This window comes from Lepidochelys olivacea, assembly GCF_965140295.1.
Source record: "Lepidochelys olivacea isolate rLepOli2 genome assembly, chromosome: 5".
Taxonomy (NCBI): Eukaryota; Metazoa; Chordata; order Testudines; family Cheloniidae; genus Lepidochelys; species Lepidochelys olivacea.
In genome coordinates this window covers 86,711,727-86,728,461 of record NC_140415.1, presented here as the reverse complement: position 1 = coordinate 86,728,461, position 16,735 = coordinate 86,711,727, and the positions used below count along the sequence as shown (strand labels likewise).

Genomic DNA, 16,735 nt, shown 5'->3' with positions numbered 1-16,735 from the left:
GCCCTGAAAACTACAACCCTTACCCACTGCACTCAACCCCCATCACCATACAGTATAGCCATCCTGAAGTGCAGCACGCATTGCACAGCACTCGAGACAGGACATACGCAAATCTGTGATTGTACCTTTCCCCACCCCACCCCCTTGTCCTTTGTGTTTCCCAAGCAGTTGTGTTGTTTCTTTTCAATAAATTGATGTTTTGCTTTGAAAACATTCTTTATTACTGCATAACATAAAAGAAACCTTAGCCCAAGAAAGCAACATGCACTGCAAGTTAGTGTATTGTACATAGCAAACACAGATTCCTACTGCACTTCACTCCCATGCAGGGCACCACACCAGACATTACTGTTGTCTTTCAGCCTCAAATTGCTCCCTCAAGGCATCCCTAATCCTTGCAGCCCCGCACTGGACCCCTTTAATAGCCCTGCTCTCTGGCTGTTCAAATTCAGCCTCCAGGTGTTGAACCTCCGAGTTCCATGCCTGAGTGAATCTTTCACCCTTCCCATCACAAACATTATGGAGGCTACAGCACGCTGATATAACCGCTAGGATGCTGTTATTGGCCAGGTCCAGCTTCCCATACAGAGACAGCCAGCGACCCTTTAAACGGCCAAAAGCACACTCCAGTCATTCCGCACCGGCGTAGCCTGTTGCTGAACCACTCCTTGCTGCTGTCAAGGCTTCCTGTGTAGGGTTTCATGAGCCACGGCATAAGGGTAAGCAGGGTCTCCAACGATCACAATGCGTATTTCGACTTCCCCTACGGTGATCTTCTGGTCTGGGAAAAAAGTCACGGCTTGCAGCTTCCTGAACAGGCCAGTGTTCCGAAAGATACGTGCGTCATGCACCTTTCCAGGCCAGCCTGTGTTAACGTCAATGAAATGCTCATGATGATCCACAAGCTCCTGGAGAACCATAGAGAAATAGCCCTTCCGATTAACGTACTCGGAGGCTAGGTGGGCTGGTGCCAGAATTGGAAAATGTGTCCCATCTATCGCCCCTCCGCAGTTAGGGAAACCCATTTGTGCAAAGCCAGCCACAATGTCATGCATGTTACCTGGAGTCACGGTTCTTCTGAGCAGGATGCGATTAATGGCCCTGCAAACTTGCATCAACACGATTCCAACGGCAGACTTCCCCACTCCAAACTGGTTAGCGACAGATCGGTAGCTGTCTGGAGTTGCCAGCTTCCAGACTGCAATAGCCACTCGCTTCTCCACCATCAGGGCAGCTCTTAATCTCACGTCCTTGCGCCGCAGGGTGGGGGTGAGCTCCTCACAGTCCCATGAAAGTGGCTTTTCTCATTCGAAAGTTCTGCAGCCACTGCTTGTCATCCCAGACTTGCATGACAATGTGATCCCACCACTCAGTGCTTGTTTCCCAAGCCCAAAAGCGGCATTCCACAGTGGTGAAAATGTCTGTGAATGCCACAAGCAAACTCGTATCGTTTCAGTTACTTGAGTTGATATCATCGTCGGAGTCCTCACTATCACTTTGGATCATAAGGAATAACTCAACTGCCAAATGTGACGCGCTGGCGAGACTCGTCAGCATATTCTTCAGCAGTTCAGGCTCCATTCCCGCAGACCGAAAGGGAAGACAGAGCGCGCAGTACAAAAACCATTGAAAGATGGCGCCAAATGTGGACAGAAGCAAAGGAACTGCTGGGATGCGAACAGATGTATCGTGGGACAGGACCCAGAATGCCCCACACTCCCCTCCCCCTTCCCACAAGCCACAGCGCCAGAATGGGAAGAGGTGCTCTGTGGAATAGCTGCCCACAATGCACCGCTCCCAATACTGCTGCAAGTGCTGCAAATGTGGCCACGCCAGTACGCTTGCAGCTGTCAGTGTGGACAGACTGCAGCGCTTTCCCTACTGCGCTCTACTAAGGCGGGTTTAATTCACAGCGCTCTACATCTGCAAGTGTAGCCATGGCCTGAGATACTAGCATATCTTTATCATTAAGACGCCGTTTGATAACTCAGAGTGTCTACACTTAAAACACTACAGCGGCAGAGCTGCAGCTGCACTGCTGTAGCACTTTAGTGTAGACACTCACTACAGTCACAGAAGGGTTCTCCGATCACTGTCATTAATCCACCCCCTGGAGAGGCAGTTGCTAGGTCACAGGAAGAAATGTTCTATCAACATAGCACTGTCTACAGCAGGGGTTAAGTCACAATAGCCACAACACATACTTCAGCGTGTGGGTTTTTCAGACCCCTCAGAGACCGTAGTTATGCCAATATAAGTCCTCAGTGTAGACCAGCCCTTAGGCAGTCTTGATTTGGAAAGAATTTACACCTCTAACCTGAAGATACAAGGCTCCATATCCTATTGCCAATCCTTTAAATGATCTAGTCATCTGGAGAGTAGCTGCCTTCTATAAGGGTTTAAGCAGCTATAAAAATCTACTCTAACACGAAGATCTTTAATAAATTTTACTGCAAATTTTATGTTGATATAGCAACCCACATTTCAGTAAAAATTATAATATTCACTGCCCATAATTAGTTATAGTCTTTATATTATAAAACAAAACCTCTGCAGTTAATTTTTTCTTTTAAATACTTTTTGTTCTTATTAAAATGAGGATTTGACAACACTGACTTAAGATACAGCACCATAGGTGCTCTACCAATGAATTGCAGATCAGACTTGCAGTCCCTCTCACGATCCAGCTGTGGTCCCATTTAGCAGAATACCAACTGTACAAATTGTGATGGCTTGATATAAGCAAAAAGAGTCAGAGACTTCAAATTGCTTTATTAAGACACTAGGGAATAAAAAAGCTCATTTAAAACCAGAGCCCCCAGAGAGTATGAACAGCATCTCCAAAGTAAACAAACTGAGCTGTGATATTACCACAGGGAAAGAGAAACAGATTGTCAATACTTACTTTTAGCATGGGAGTTGTCAATAGTCCCCAGGCAAAGAATTCCAGGAATATGACCACCACAGCATGGTACACACTTGGTCGACCAATACCTTGCTGCTAAAAATAAAAGGATATTTAAATATGAATAATGCATATCTTTTGAAGTGACTTCCCAATTTACATAACATTTTGAAACAGTAATAGGTTTTCAAGGTGACCTACAATTTAAAAAACCCAAACACTTTAAAGGTGATCTGAATGAGCCAAGTGTGAGAGAAATTGATCACATCAACATAAAAAACCTTCCCTTCCAACCACTCTAAAGGACCACTAAAGCCCTAACCTGAAGCCACCAGCCATTCCCCATTTGATATGTTGCTTTAGCTTTCTAAAGCAAACAGCTATAGACAGTATGAATGATTTGTGGAGGGGAGTGAGCAGATCCAACAACGAGGTCTAGGAGCAATGCCCTAGGAAGAAGCTAAGCTTCCGCACTCAGAGAAGGGGGAGGCTTCTTAGATTTGTCTTAAGACAGTGGTTCTCAACCTGTGGCCCATGGGCCACTTGTGGCCCAGTCAGCACGGCTGCAGCCCATGTGACATCATCAGGGCCATACAGATAGTGTTGGATGCGGCCCACATAATACATTGTAGGCCGTATACATGACCCACAGTGGTAAATAGTTTGAGAACCACTGGTCTAAGAGTACTGCCCATGAACCTTCCTCAGGAGTTACTCCAGCATATCTGAAGACCTGCTTTCCCAACCTCCAGCTGATTAGGAGAAACATCTCCCCACTCTTAACCTTCCTCTGTGTCAGGAGAAAAGTTTCTACTACTCTATCCCACCTCCAGTCTCCTTTTTTGGAGGGTCTTTCCTGTGAATAACTCCAGCTCCCATCTCTTATGCTGCTTGTAGATTACCAAGCAGCAGCAGAATTAAATTTATTTTTCCCTTCAGTTTCACCGCTGTCCAGAAGTTTGTGTTCTGCCCAAGTGAAACTAATCATTCTTACAAGCTACTTAGTTTGAACAGCAAAGGCACTACAGTAGTCTATCTTCAGTATCAGAAAGGCAACACTGCAGAGTATCACATGCCTAATGGACAGAAACATGACAAAAATAAATTAAAGCTTAAGTTCTGCGGAAGTTGATGGCTTCAGCACCCTAAATCAACAGGCACAGCTGTCCATCCACGAATAGCAAGTAGGTGATTTTCAAGTCCTGCATATGTTCACAGAAATGAGCAACACCGATCTTTATCAGCTATTTCATCATAAACAGCAACGTGACATGGTGTATGTAGACCTTTAAATTTCTCTATTGTTTTCCCGTTTGGTATATTTAGCTCCATGGTATTAAAGGCACTAAATTACAACCTGTGCTTTGCTACACATTAGAAAGACTACTATATATTCCATCCTGAATAACTGCATTGAAGTTCTCAATTGCAACAGATTTGAACAAGTGATTTGAGTTTTTTCCTGGCTCACTATTTCAATATATTTTTCAACTTGGAACAATTTACCTCATATCTTTAAATAAGCTCCAACTAAGACTTTCTCCAATTTTAATCATATGGCCATAAAAAGGTTTACAACTCTGTCGAGAGAAATAGATGTCAAAGGATTAGAGACCCAGGAACTTGTTGCTCTACTGGCTCCGATACAGACTCCTTCCCCTCTGTAGCCCTTCTGCCTTAACTACAACATCTGCAAAACAGTTCAAGTACCTACCACAGAGGGGGTGTTTTAAGGCTTCATTAACTCATGTTTACAGAGCACTTATGATGAAAACACATAATACAGATATGGATTTGCTGTTCCTCCTCTGCTCAATGGCTTTGATATACCAGGGGAACCATCTGATTGTAAAAGTGCTTTAATCAGGGCCTATGACAAGGCATTTTTATTACCATGTTAGTTCACTTAAACATGCTGTTCAGATGAACCATGTCATGAATGGGATTTTAAAAGAATCCCCTAGAGTAGACATCAAGTGTATAAATGTACAGTAATTGCTAACCTGACCATCAGATGTTATTAAATATTTGTTTGCTGTTGCATACCTCTTCTCCCAAAAGCACACATACACAACAAATTAAGTTCTGTATCTGTCAAAGCAGGTTAATGCAGGCAAAAATCAGACATCTAACTTTGAAATAAGGTACACCGATAGATTATATACATAATCCACAACATTATACTCACAGCCAGTGTCTCTTAAACGCCAGTCCTGTAATCACTACTGCATATGCTTAACTTTACCACCATGAGCCTTTCCATTTAAATCAATAGGACTACTCATGGTAGAAAAGTTAAGCAAGTGCCTCAGGTGTTTTCAGGACAGGGTATTCAAGTGGTTATACTGAAAATTTACACAGTAGGTGTAAATATTTAAAGTGTGGTAAGATGAATAGACCACATCACAAAGCATTTTCATTACCCAAAAAGAGAAAGTTTTCAGCTCTTTCTTGTCACAATCAAGATACTTCCAAGCCCTGTGTCTTGGAAATTCCCCTACAGGACTCAAAATTGCAATACTTCAGAGGAACTTCCCTGAACATTGAGTTTAACATGACCTCTAAAAGGAGAGCCTTCCCCCAAAAGGAGCAGCACCGTAGTAGTACTCAAAATAGTGAAACATACAGCTCTGGTATCTTGTAACAGAATGAGACAATTTGTATAACCCAGTTTATAAAATGAGAAGTAATACAAATGGGTATCAGTTTAAAATGTAACAGCTTCAGAATTCTTGAAACTGGAAGATAAAGGATAGGCTCCTCACTGCCATATCTTAAAGGAAAACCACAACATGGAGTTATAGCAGCAGATGAGGAAGAACACATGAACTTAAGTGTGGCATTGGAAGAATCAAAGTGATCTGGATAATCACCTGAACCATAGAGTAGATTTTCCTTGTCTCCGTCACAACATTTTGAAGAGTTAACATGTTAAAAGTTTAATGCTCCTAGTGACATGAAGAAATTTCATAAAGTATTTTACTGCCATATCATGACTCATATTTCTTGTATAAGTTATTGGAATTTATATATTGAGAAAGTGTACGGCAAGTGCTATGATAAAGAGAAACCAAACCATCTTTCAACACGCAGCTGCAAAATCAGTGAAGAAGAAAAGTACAGGTACAACACACAAAATCCCCCTCTCTCATTAATACCAAATAATGAGCCAATAACCAAACTTATTAGCCAGTCAGCACTGTTGGGCAAAATTAAAAAATCCTAACTTAACCTAACCAAGATATTAAAAATATCAAACAAAAACAAAGCTCCACTCCACCACACATCTCTTCCTCTCTATGTTCTTTCCCCCTCTCCTCCCCAAAGTTAAATTTCTTTCTGTGAAAGACAGAACAGTAAATTCACAAAACATTCATTTTAACGTGTTGCCTGTGACTTGAGTACTGCATTCCAAGAATGCCATTCAAAAACATTTTCAACCAGAACCATAGCCGTTCAACATGAACAAACCTGTTCCCTAGACTCCCAATGAACTCTTACAGAGGATAAATCTAGCTTCTTAAGACTTCTACATTATAAGAGGAAGAGCACAACTTGTAATTACAAGAACTGGTAGGAGAAGAAAAAAGTACTATAGCAGGATAAGTGTGATAACCTACTTCACTTTATTTAACTCCTCTGATCAAAGTTACAGACTGGTGTCAGACTCCCCTTTTGGCAGCATTTGTTCCTCAGACAGCTTCATAGCAACCATTTACCCATTACATCAGCCACAATATCAGAGGCTCATTCACCTGTACATCTACCAATGTGATATATGCCATCATGTGCCAGCAATGCCCCTCTGCCTTGTACATTGGTCAAAAGAATAAATGGACACAAAACAGACGTCAAGAATTATAACATTCAAAAACCAGTTGAAGAGCACTTCAATCTCTCTGGTCACTCGATTACAGACCTAAAAGTGGCAATACTTCAACAAAAAAACTGCAAAAACAGACTCCAACGAGAGACTGTTGAATTGGAATTAATTTGCAAACTGGATACAATTAAATTAGGCTTGAATAGAGACGGGGAAATAGTTTTACTTTGTGTAATGACCCATCCACTCCCAATGTTTATTCCCCCCCCCCCCCCCCCCGTTCTTCAGACCTTCTTGTCAACTGCTGGAAATGGCCCACCTTGATCATCACTACAAAAGGTTCCCCCACCCCCCTCCTGCTGGTAATAGCTCACCTTAAGTGATCACTCTGGTTACAGTGTGTATGGTAACACCCATTGTTTCATGTTCTCTATGTATATAAATCTCCCCGCTGTTATTTCATTTGTATTATGTTAGTGCAAAAGGGTTCCATCATGACCAGAGTACTAGGTGCTGTACCCCTTCAGTGCACCTTCCCCATGTTGGATGCTTTTAGTTCAACCAGAACCATTTTATTTTCACCACACTGGCCGCTCAAATCCACTAAATAGTGAAAAAACATTAACTGAGTTTAGTCTATGAATCTTAATTGATATTTGCATGAACTTTAGTATTTCCTCCCCCTCCTGGGAATTCTTTCCCAAACAATAATAGACGGTATTGAGACATTTGGTACCAGCTAAGCATGGTTACATATTTCCACTGATGTAGACATTGTATTCATGCACTATTTGTTATGTCTTTCAAAAGAACACATTGTCTATATTAATGACAGGCTTCAGAGTAGCAGCCGTGTTAGTCTGTATTCGCAAAAAGAAAAGGAGTACTAGTGGCACCTTAGAGACTAACCAATTTATTTGAGCATAAACTTTGGTGAGCTACAGCTCAATGCATCCGATGAAGTGAGCTGTAGCTCATGAAAGCTCATGCTCAAATAAACTGGTTAGTCTCTAAGGCGCCACTAGTACTCCTTTTCTTTTTGTCTATATTAAGTGACCTGATAATGTGCTGTTAAGAAAATAAAGTGAGAAATTTGACAGTTAAGGGACTTTTAAGGTGTAGCTTTTTACCTTTATGGATGATCTCTCACCTCTCCTGTATTCATACTGCTGCAATCAGCAGAGTAGCAACTCACAGCACTACTTCAAACACTCTAATCACCTACTCTGTATTTAGTTTCAAGATGCTTTCATTTATTTATTTATTTACAAATCAAAACACCCCAGCTTGTGCTTGTGTCACTAAATCTTACCATTTTAAAGATTTTAATTTTATGTGCCTTTATCCAGTTTATTCAGCTAACTAAGCTTTATTAACACTTCCATGTACCTATTTTGGTACAGAACCAACAGTTATCTATGCAGTTGCTTTAAAAAGAAGAGAGACTAGAATTAATGCAATATTACCAAAATTCCTAAAGTCAAGATCTCCCAGGATAACAGCCATGTTACACTTCCTGTTTCATAGTATACACAACATTAGTTCACATTTAACAAAACAGAAGATACATTTGTAGCTCCTCTGTGTATACTACAGGAGAAAACTTCTTGAATATTTAGTTTTGCATCCCTAACAAGAAACGGGGGGCGCGGGGGGGGGGAGGCTTGTCAACCTTAAAATTCCCTTACTTTTTTTAAAGTTTATTTTAATAAAGGAAATATCCAGTACTCTTTACAACCTTTGCAGACTTCTCCGGTGGAGTCCAGGCTTCTGCAAAGTTGCCAAAAGCTCCTTAAGCCCAGAGCCAAACAGTTTGTCTGCACTTTCGAACCTCAGCATTCCTTGCTCTATGGCTATTACGTCTCTTCAGCTTACAATTTCTTTCTGTTTCAAGAGATGAACTTGTAGATATTTGTAGACAAATAGCTGTGAAGTTAATTACCGATGAATACATCTCTCTCAGCTGAGTAATTCAGTTTAACAGAATTTTCTCTTATTCCACTCTGCCCTTACATGTGGATCAGAAAAGGGATTATGTTCCACAAAGAAACTAACATATCCTAATTTAAATCGAGATGAAGGCCCACTTCTACTAAAATGCCTATAAGGATTCAGCCAATTATCCACAGCTAGGAAGAAGGGCTGGTAATAATTTCATCTGCTAATTAAAAGAAAAAATATATACTAGTTCAATCTACATTAAATGCATTTCTCTTCCCCATTCTTTGTAGAGCACTTATCTTTTTAGATTATAAACTTTGTAAGGAAGGGACAATATCTTCGTAAAAGTTTGTACATGTCCTACCACTCGACACTTCTGAAATGCAGAACACAGAAGAGGCTGAAGAGTGATGGTAAAAAAAGTTGAGTCTTGCTATATATATGGTGAAGTGTGCATTAGATAATTTGCATTGAGTCTTTTTGCTTCCTCAGAAGCTAAGCTTTACAGTAAGTCATTTTGTAGGATGATCAGAGAGGAAATACAATAAATGAGGTGAAATGATATTTTGTTTCAGTAACGTCTATTTTTGTGCCCAAGTGCCATTTTCTCTACTCTTAAAAAAATACATTATATTGTTTTTCTGTCTCCTTATTTACTGATGTATAATCTGCCAGTCAAAAGATCTTGAACAATACATATTACAATGGCCTGATAATGCCACAGTCCTAATGCAAATCCTGATGATTTTTCTGGATTATTTTAATAAAATTTTCTGCTCCCGAAAAGATACTAGTCCTGACGCTCCATAGCCACAACAGGTACAGTATGGGCAACAACTATGCAAGCTTCCCCATGTGACCCTCCTAAAAAGCCTCAACCTTAACTTCCAGGGACTATCTGTAGGGATGCACACAGTACTTTTCCATGCTTCTTCAAATCATCTCTGAAAAACTGTCGGAAAGGGAAAAACTTGTGATAATGGTTTCTTCGCTTTAGGCATTTTAGAACCCAAGTGAGACAACAAGGCACTGATTTCATTTAGTCTACGAGCCACCCAGAGATCAAAGTCTCTCTGTTCTGCTACTGAACCTGCAAGACATCCAGTCCCCTTTAATTCAGTATTTCAAATTACACTGAACTTATCTATTTTGCGTTATCATTAGAAAGTAAATTTTCCATGTTGGTATTGGTTCATGTCTATTATTTGTAAACCACACAAAGTACATCAAATTTAGTGATAGTTACACACTATCATAACATTGTGCTTTTTCAAGTCCTGAGTTGTTTCAATTATTCCAGGCAAATTATTTTGCCAATGACTTAAGATACAATGGAACTCTTGTTCAGCATACATAGTTCCTAGGCAGCATACCACAAACATTGTGGGTAGGTGGCAACTCAAGTCTGAAGTCTCAGATATCAAATGCGCTGTTTGTTTTCATGAACAGTAGTGAAGTACTGAGTAGTGATTACTGCAAATTAAATGGCATATTGATATAGACATTCCCACTGGACAAAAAGCAATTTAAAGTAACCTGAGTACCATCGTAATATGCACAACGTAAGAATTTTAGACAGAACTGCAGAGCAAAACAAAGATGACCCCATAGTGCTGCTTTATGACCTTTATTGCTTTAATCACAGGGTGGTCAGCTGGCATAAACAAACTCCAGCTTGTACAACATGTGGCAGTTTGTCTAGGGTGGAGCAAGCTACAGAGCGCACATCACACCAGTTGTCCACAATCTCCATTCGCTTTGTTGTCCAATTCACAGTGCTAGTACTAATAATCAATAATTTTGGACCAGACTACCTCAGAGGCCACCCGTTAAGACAGTTGCACTGAGTGGGGCCACAGAAAAAGTGTCCAAAGTAAAACTTTCATGAACTGGAGGAACATCATTTCTGATGTTGGGTCCTAGACTGTAGAACACTAAGAGCTCAAAATGACCCTGTCTGTACATTTTCAGAGCCCAATATGAAATCTACCTTTCCACCAAAGCCTTTGAAGAACAGAGAAAAGTGCGAAGAAAGAAAACTCAAGTCTGAACAGTTGAATGGCAAAAAACAGAGTGCACAGTTAATTTTTATGACTGTTGTATAGTAAAATTCACACCCAGTTACTGTATAGCAAGGGTTCCCAAACTTGGTTTGCGGCTTGCTCAGGGTAAGCCTGGGGCGGGCCATGAGACGCTTTGTTCACCTGAGCGTCCACAGGTACAGCCGCTCACAGCTCCCACTGGCAATGGTTCACCGTTCCCAGTCAACTGGATCTGCGGGAAGTGATGGCCTGGCCCACGCCGCTTCCCACAGCTCCCCTTGGCCAGGAACAGCGAACCGCGGCCAATGGGAGCTGCGAGCGGCTATACCTGCGGACGCTCAAGTAAATAAAGCGCCTTGCTGCCTGCCAGGGATTTACCCTGAATAAGCCACGAACCAAGTTTAAGAACCCAGCTGTATAATAACTGTCAATCTATAACCAACAGACAAAAGTTAAAGAGATTAGATACTGACTGATCTTAAAGATCATTTTTGAAGTAGTCCATATACAACATACAGAAAACAAAAACAGTACAAAAAGGTTGGTTATTCTTCACAGTTTATCTTTAACCAATGACAAAATGACAAAATTAAAAAGACAACTGTTAAATCAGTTTGCTGGGTTTACTCACACAGAAGTTTTGTAACAAGTTTCATTCTGTAGAAATAAAGAAAATTTAATTCCAAAGTTTGGTAACACTTGTTTTAAGACATTTAATCAAATCTCCAAGGAGCTTAGATTCTCAAACTTTTCATAGTGAAAACTATATCCTAACAGAAATGAGTCTTGGACCACCTTTCCTCGTGTACATGGACTGATTCCCCACCCTTTTGCAATCCATCTTTGTAGCAACTACAGCAGTTGCTTACATGGAAGTAATACTACAAAAGCATTTACTTACATTCAGCTCTCTTTAACGCAATAAGTATTTTGTCTTTAAAAGATTAGTCAGAATGTCTTTTTGCTCTTCATTCTCTCTCTCCCCAAATCCCATCTTCCTGAGTTCTTTGTCCTCAAGTCTACATGTGCAGGGAATAATGGGACGGTCTTCACACCACTGGTCACCTTGTATATTAGACAGCACTGGCCTATGATTCTGATCAGGTTTAGTACACCACCACCTACAGCAGCAACCTATGGTGAAAACTGTAGAGATTCCCACAATTCAGTAGTTACTAATGAGAATGAGTAGCATAAAAAATTTAAATAAATCCACTTTCAGTTTTGTAATGTCTCATCACTGAGCTTTATGGAATGGGAATGAAGTAAAAAAGCATCAATTTGTTCAGCAAATAATAAATCCTGATCAATTTTTCATTTGCCAGACTGAATTTAAAATTGAAAGTGCAACAGACACTCTGAGCATTAATCTGTAAGAAATCAGGAAACCATGCTGTATTTTAAACAAGCAACTTCTACATCAGGTGTAAATATGCATATTCTTGAAATGAATAATGATTTTTTCAGGTATTTAGAACATAAGAACGGCCATACTGGGTCAGACCAAAGGTCCATCCAGCCCAGTATCTTGTCTACAGACAGTGACCAATGCCAGGTGCCCCAGAGGGAGTGAACCGAACAGTTAATGATCAAGCGATCTCTCTCCCACCATCCATCTCCACCCTCTGACAAACAGAGGCTAGGGACACCATTCCTTACCCATCCTGGCTCATAGCCATTAATGGACTTAACCTCCATGAATTTATCCAGTTCTCTTTTAAACCCTCTTATAGTCCTAGCCTTCACAACCTCCTCAGACAAGGAGTTCCACAGGTTGACTGTGTGAAGAAGAACTTCCTTTTATTTGTTTTAAACCTGCTGCCTATTAATTTCAACTTTTCCTTATTCACTTTCTCCACACCACCCATGATTTTATATACCTCTATCACAGTGGTTCCCAAACTTGTTCCGCTGCTTGTGCGGGGAAAACCCCTGGTGAGCCAGGTCGGTGTGTTTACCTGCCACATCCGCAGGTTCAGCTGATCGCGGCTCCCAGTGGCCGCAGTTCACTGCTTCAGGCCAATGGGAGCTACTGGAAGCGGCAGCCAGTACATCCCTCGGCAGAACAAGTTTGGGAACCACTGCTCTTCTATCTTATCCCCCCTTAGTCTCCTCTTTTCCAAGCTGAAAAGTCCTAGTCTCTAATCTCTCCTCATATGGGACCCATTCCAAACCCCTAATCATTTTAGTTGCCCTTCTCTGAACCTTTTCTAAGGCCAGTATATCTTTTTTGAGATGAGACCACCACATCTGTACGCAGTATTCAAGATGTGGGCATACCATGGATTTATATAAGGGCAATAAGATATTCTCCATCTTATTCTCTATCCCTGCTAACTTCAAAGGGAGCTTTGCAAACACACACCCACAAAGACAAGACTTGGTCATTATTATTTTAGCTTGAATAACCCCATTCAATAAACTCTCATCATACAGAGGTCTAGCAATATGACAATCACATGGGTTTCAGCTGAGATGAGCTAAACTGACATAACAAAATACAGTAGAACTTCAGAGTTATGAATGCCTCTGTAATGGAGGTTGCTCGTAACTCTGAAGTCTTCATAACTCTGAACAAAACATTTTGGTTGTTTTTTCAAGTTTACAAATAACATTGACTTAATGCTGCTTTTAACCATCTTAATTTAAATTAAACAAGCACAGAAACAGTTTCCTTACTTTGTCAATTTTTTTAAACAAGCATTCCTTTTTTTTTTTTTTGGTAGTTTACATTTAACACAGTACTGTACTGTATTTGATTTATTTTTGTTTCTGCTGCTGCCTGATTGTTTACTTCCCATTCCAAATGAGCTGTGTGGAAAAATTTCACGCCCTGTACAATGTAGTTACATTGAGCTAAGCACCAGATCAGACACCACTAGATCAATGGAAGTACTCTTCTATGACTTAAATCCACTTCTCCAGTGGCAGCTATTACATCAACAGAAGAACATTTCCATCCCTGTAATAAGTGTCTACACTACAGAGGTGCCTCTGTAGCATTTCTAATGTAGACATAGCCATAGGCTGAATCAGTTTCAGAAAGAAAGACAACAGGAAAGTGCTGAAACAAGAATGGGCTGGGAGATTCAGGAGCAGATCTATTACCTGAAGATACTTTTAAATAGACTGGTTTCAGAGTAACAGCCGTGTTAGTCTGTATTCGCAAAAAGAAAAGGAGTACTTGTGGCACCTTAGAGACTAACCAATTTATTTGAGCATGAGCTTTCGTGAGCTACAGCTCACTTCATCGGATGCATACTGTGGAAACACAAAGTAAAATAGACTGGATTTCAAGTTGACAGTATCCTTTAAAGTGGATAATAGCCCTATGGCTTCAGCTTGCTAGGAGGCAGAGAGAAGTTACCACCAACTCGAAATGCCAAGAATAGGTGGATAAACACAGGAGGTAATTTTAAGGGCAAAATATACTTAAACAAAATATTCCTTATATACCTTCCACCCAGGGCTCACACAAACTGCAAATTCCTTTATATGAAACACAGTAATAGAAACTCATACCAACGTTCTGTGACTCGAGGTTAGGGGTGAGCAGCAAAACAACTGCAGAAGCCTTCCGTACAACTTTTCAGCCAGTACAACAGATTGGGTTTGAAACCAAATTCACTCACCACCAATTATTTACAATATTATGGTCCACTTGACAAAAGAAGCTGCAAAACCCACTACAAGTTATTAGCAAGTTAAGCAGAGTTTTTACTCCAACCAACTGAACATTTTAACCTACATTTGGTATGTGGAAGTCCATTCAAAGTGAAGTGAAACTACTATGAAGGACGCTGTTAAAGACACTCCCAGCTTCAGAAGAGTTTATCCAATACACCCTAAATACAAACGGGATTTTCCCCATGCACGGTGGGTCAGGGGGTTATTTAATTACGCATGCGGTGAGCAATTAACCAGTAACACTGCCGATAATACCTTCTAGGACTTCGGAACAGAAATTAAACTGAAATCGTTTCCGGTAAGCGCCTTTGTGTCCCTCCCAAAGTCAACTTCTAAGAGTAAGAGACATAGAAAGTTGCCCCGAGTGACAATTTGCTGTTCTCACGAAGAGAAGCAAGCACGCTACTGCCCTGGCTCCAAGCAGGGACCGGCTATTTATTCCCCCAGGCTGCAGACAACAGAAACACAAGAACAACGTAAGGCTGGAAACCTCCGCGCTACAGGGCTGCCCCCGCTTACGGGGAGAACGGATCGGCCAGGGGCACAAGCAGCCGCCCGGTCCCGCCGCCCTGGCACAGGGTCACCGCCGGAGTCGCCGCGGCCAGGGCGGCGTCCCCGGGCCCGGGAGATGCGGCGCGACCCCCGGCCAGCGGGCACCACCCCTCCCTCGCCCGCCCGCCTTCGAGAAACTGAGCCGGCGCCGGGCTGGGCAGCGGCCAGGGTCTCACCCACCTGCCCCAAGCACAAGCGCCCCCGCCCCGCACTCACCGCGCTGCCGCCGCCCGCTTTCAGGCCGATCCTCCTCACCAGCATGACGCAGATGCCCCGCTTCTCGCCGCCTTCCCCCGCTGCTGCTGCTGCTGCTGCTGGCGCCTCCGCCTCCCCGGCCGGGGCTGGCGGCGGCTCCGGCTCGGGGCTCATTTCGCTCCCATCCTCCCCGTGCAGCCGGGACGGCAGAGCGGCGGGGGCAGCGCAGGCTCGGGGCGACCTCCCACCGGCACCTTCATCTGCAGCCTCTGGGCTCCCGCTCAGCCGCGGAGGGGGAGGGGACAGCAGTCCCCGGCCACAGCGACTGCCCCCCGCCACCACGTGACTACGGCCGCTTCGCTCTGAACCCCCCCCCACCGGAAACTACGTCACGGACCCGCTCCGCTGCGCTTCCCGCCTGCGGCAGAGGAGGGCGGGGCCGGAGCAGCGGAGCGGGTCGTGTGGGTGGGTCCTAGCACCGATCTATCCCCAGCGCGAGAGAGCCGCCCGGTCACGTGATGCCGGCGCCTTTTCCTCGCCCCCCGCCTTAGGGTTCGTGTTTAACGCTCGCGTTGCCGTAGAGCGGGGCGCCCAGCCAGGTCCGCGCCGGGCAGCCCGCTCACAGCGGCACCTGAGGATGGGGAGCATCCATTGCCCAAGGTCACCCAGCCAGCAGCGGAGCCGGGAATAGGACCCCAGGCAGTGTTTTCCCTACACCCCCCCCCCCGGGAGTTGCCCAGCCCCCCCAGTTTTGTGAACTAGTTCCATGCCAATTTAGTGACTGTTTGGACATTTGAATTGAAATTGAAACATTAATACACACTTTAAAAGCATATGCAGTATATGATAAAATACGTGCATCTGAAAAAGTGTAATAGATTTGAAAAGTATGAACATAGACTCAGCTTCCTTATACAGCTGTGGTTTTTTATGACAATGTCAGTGCATTCGTTTCGGTGATGTCGGGCCACTTAATAATGTCAAATTATGATTTGTAAGCAAAGTCTAAATGAGCCCTCCCTGACAGCTAGTGATGAGCTGGGGGAAAAGGCTTCAGGACCAGATTGTATTTACATTCACACCTACTCTACCCAGGTATCCAGCAAACAGCTGTGTTGCCCAAGTGATAGATTTTGGCTGGGGTTGGGTTACAAATCACTGGAATTTGGAGGGGGGTGGGGGGGTAATGGAATGTTGTTATTCTTATTGTATGAGTAAAGGGGCAGTAGAACTGTACTTAGCCTATGTTGATTGAGGGCATGGAGAGAGGGTGGGGACAGGTGTTTTGCTTGATGGTCTGCCTGAGTCACAAGTACGATTTGATCTGCCCCTCTCCACTGTTTAAAGACAGAGGTGATTAGGCTCCATAGATAGTCTTTTGTTTTGTTAAGTGACCACTAGAGCTGAAATCACTGATAATCAGGTGTAAGTGCTTAGACGAGCTATGGCACAGTGTTTCTGTGGAAGATACAGCCCAGCCTGCACTAGCAGTGAGGTTCCCCCATTGAGAGCTCAGCTGAAATCACTGAGAGCCAGTGGAACCTCAAGAGACCAACTCACAAAGGTCACAGTGGCAGGTGGCAGCAGAAG

At 42.9% G+C, this 16,735-nt stretch overlaps 1 protein-coding gene across 5 annotated transcripts in view; it reads right to left on the bottom strand.

Moving 5' to 3' along the window:
- The window catches only part of MFSD14B (major facilitator superfamily domain containing 14B), a 51,994-nt gene extending 36,482 nt beyond the window's left edge, over positions 1 to 15,512 (bottom strand). The window contains exons 1-2 of one of the 5 annotated variants that reach the window (XM_084628099.1): positions 15,167 to 15,512; positions 2,906 to 3,001 (exon numbers count right to left, since the gene is read on the bottom strand). In XM_084628099.1, the coding sequence (XP_084484225.1) occupies positions 2,906 to 3,001; positions 15,167 to 15,319 (249 nt within the window). In that variant the 5' untranslated portion in view covers positions 15,320 to 15,512. The remainder of the gene's footprint in view (positions 1 to 2,905; positions 3,002 to 15,166) is intronic. The other 4 variants (XM_084628096.1, XM_084628097.1, XM_084628098.1 and 1 more) reach the window with 4 other exon arrangements.
- Between the last annotated feature and the right edge of the window lie 1,223 nt (positions 15,513 to 16,735).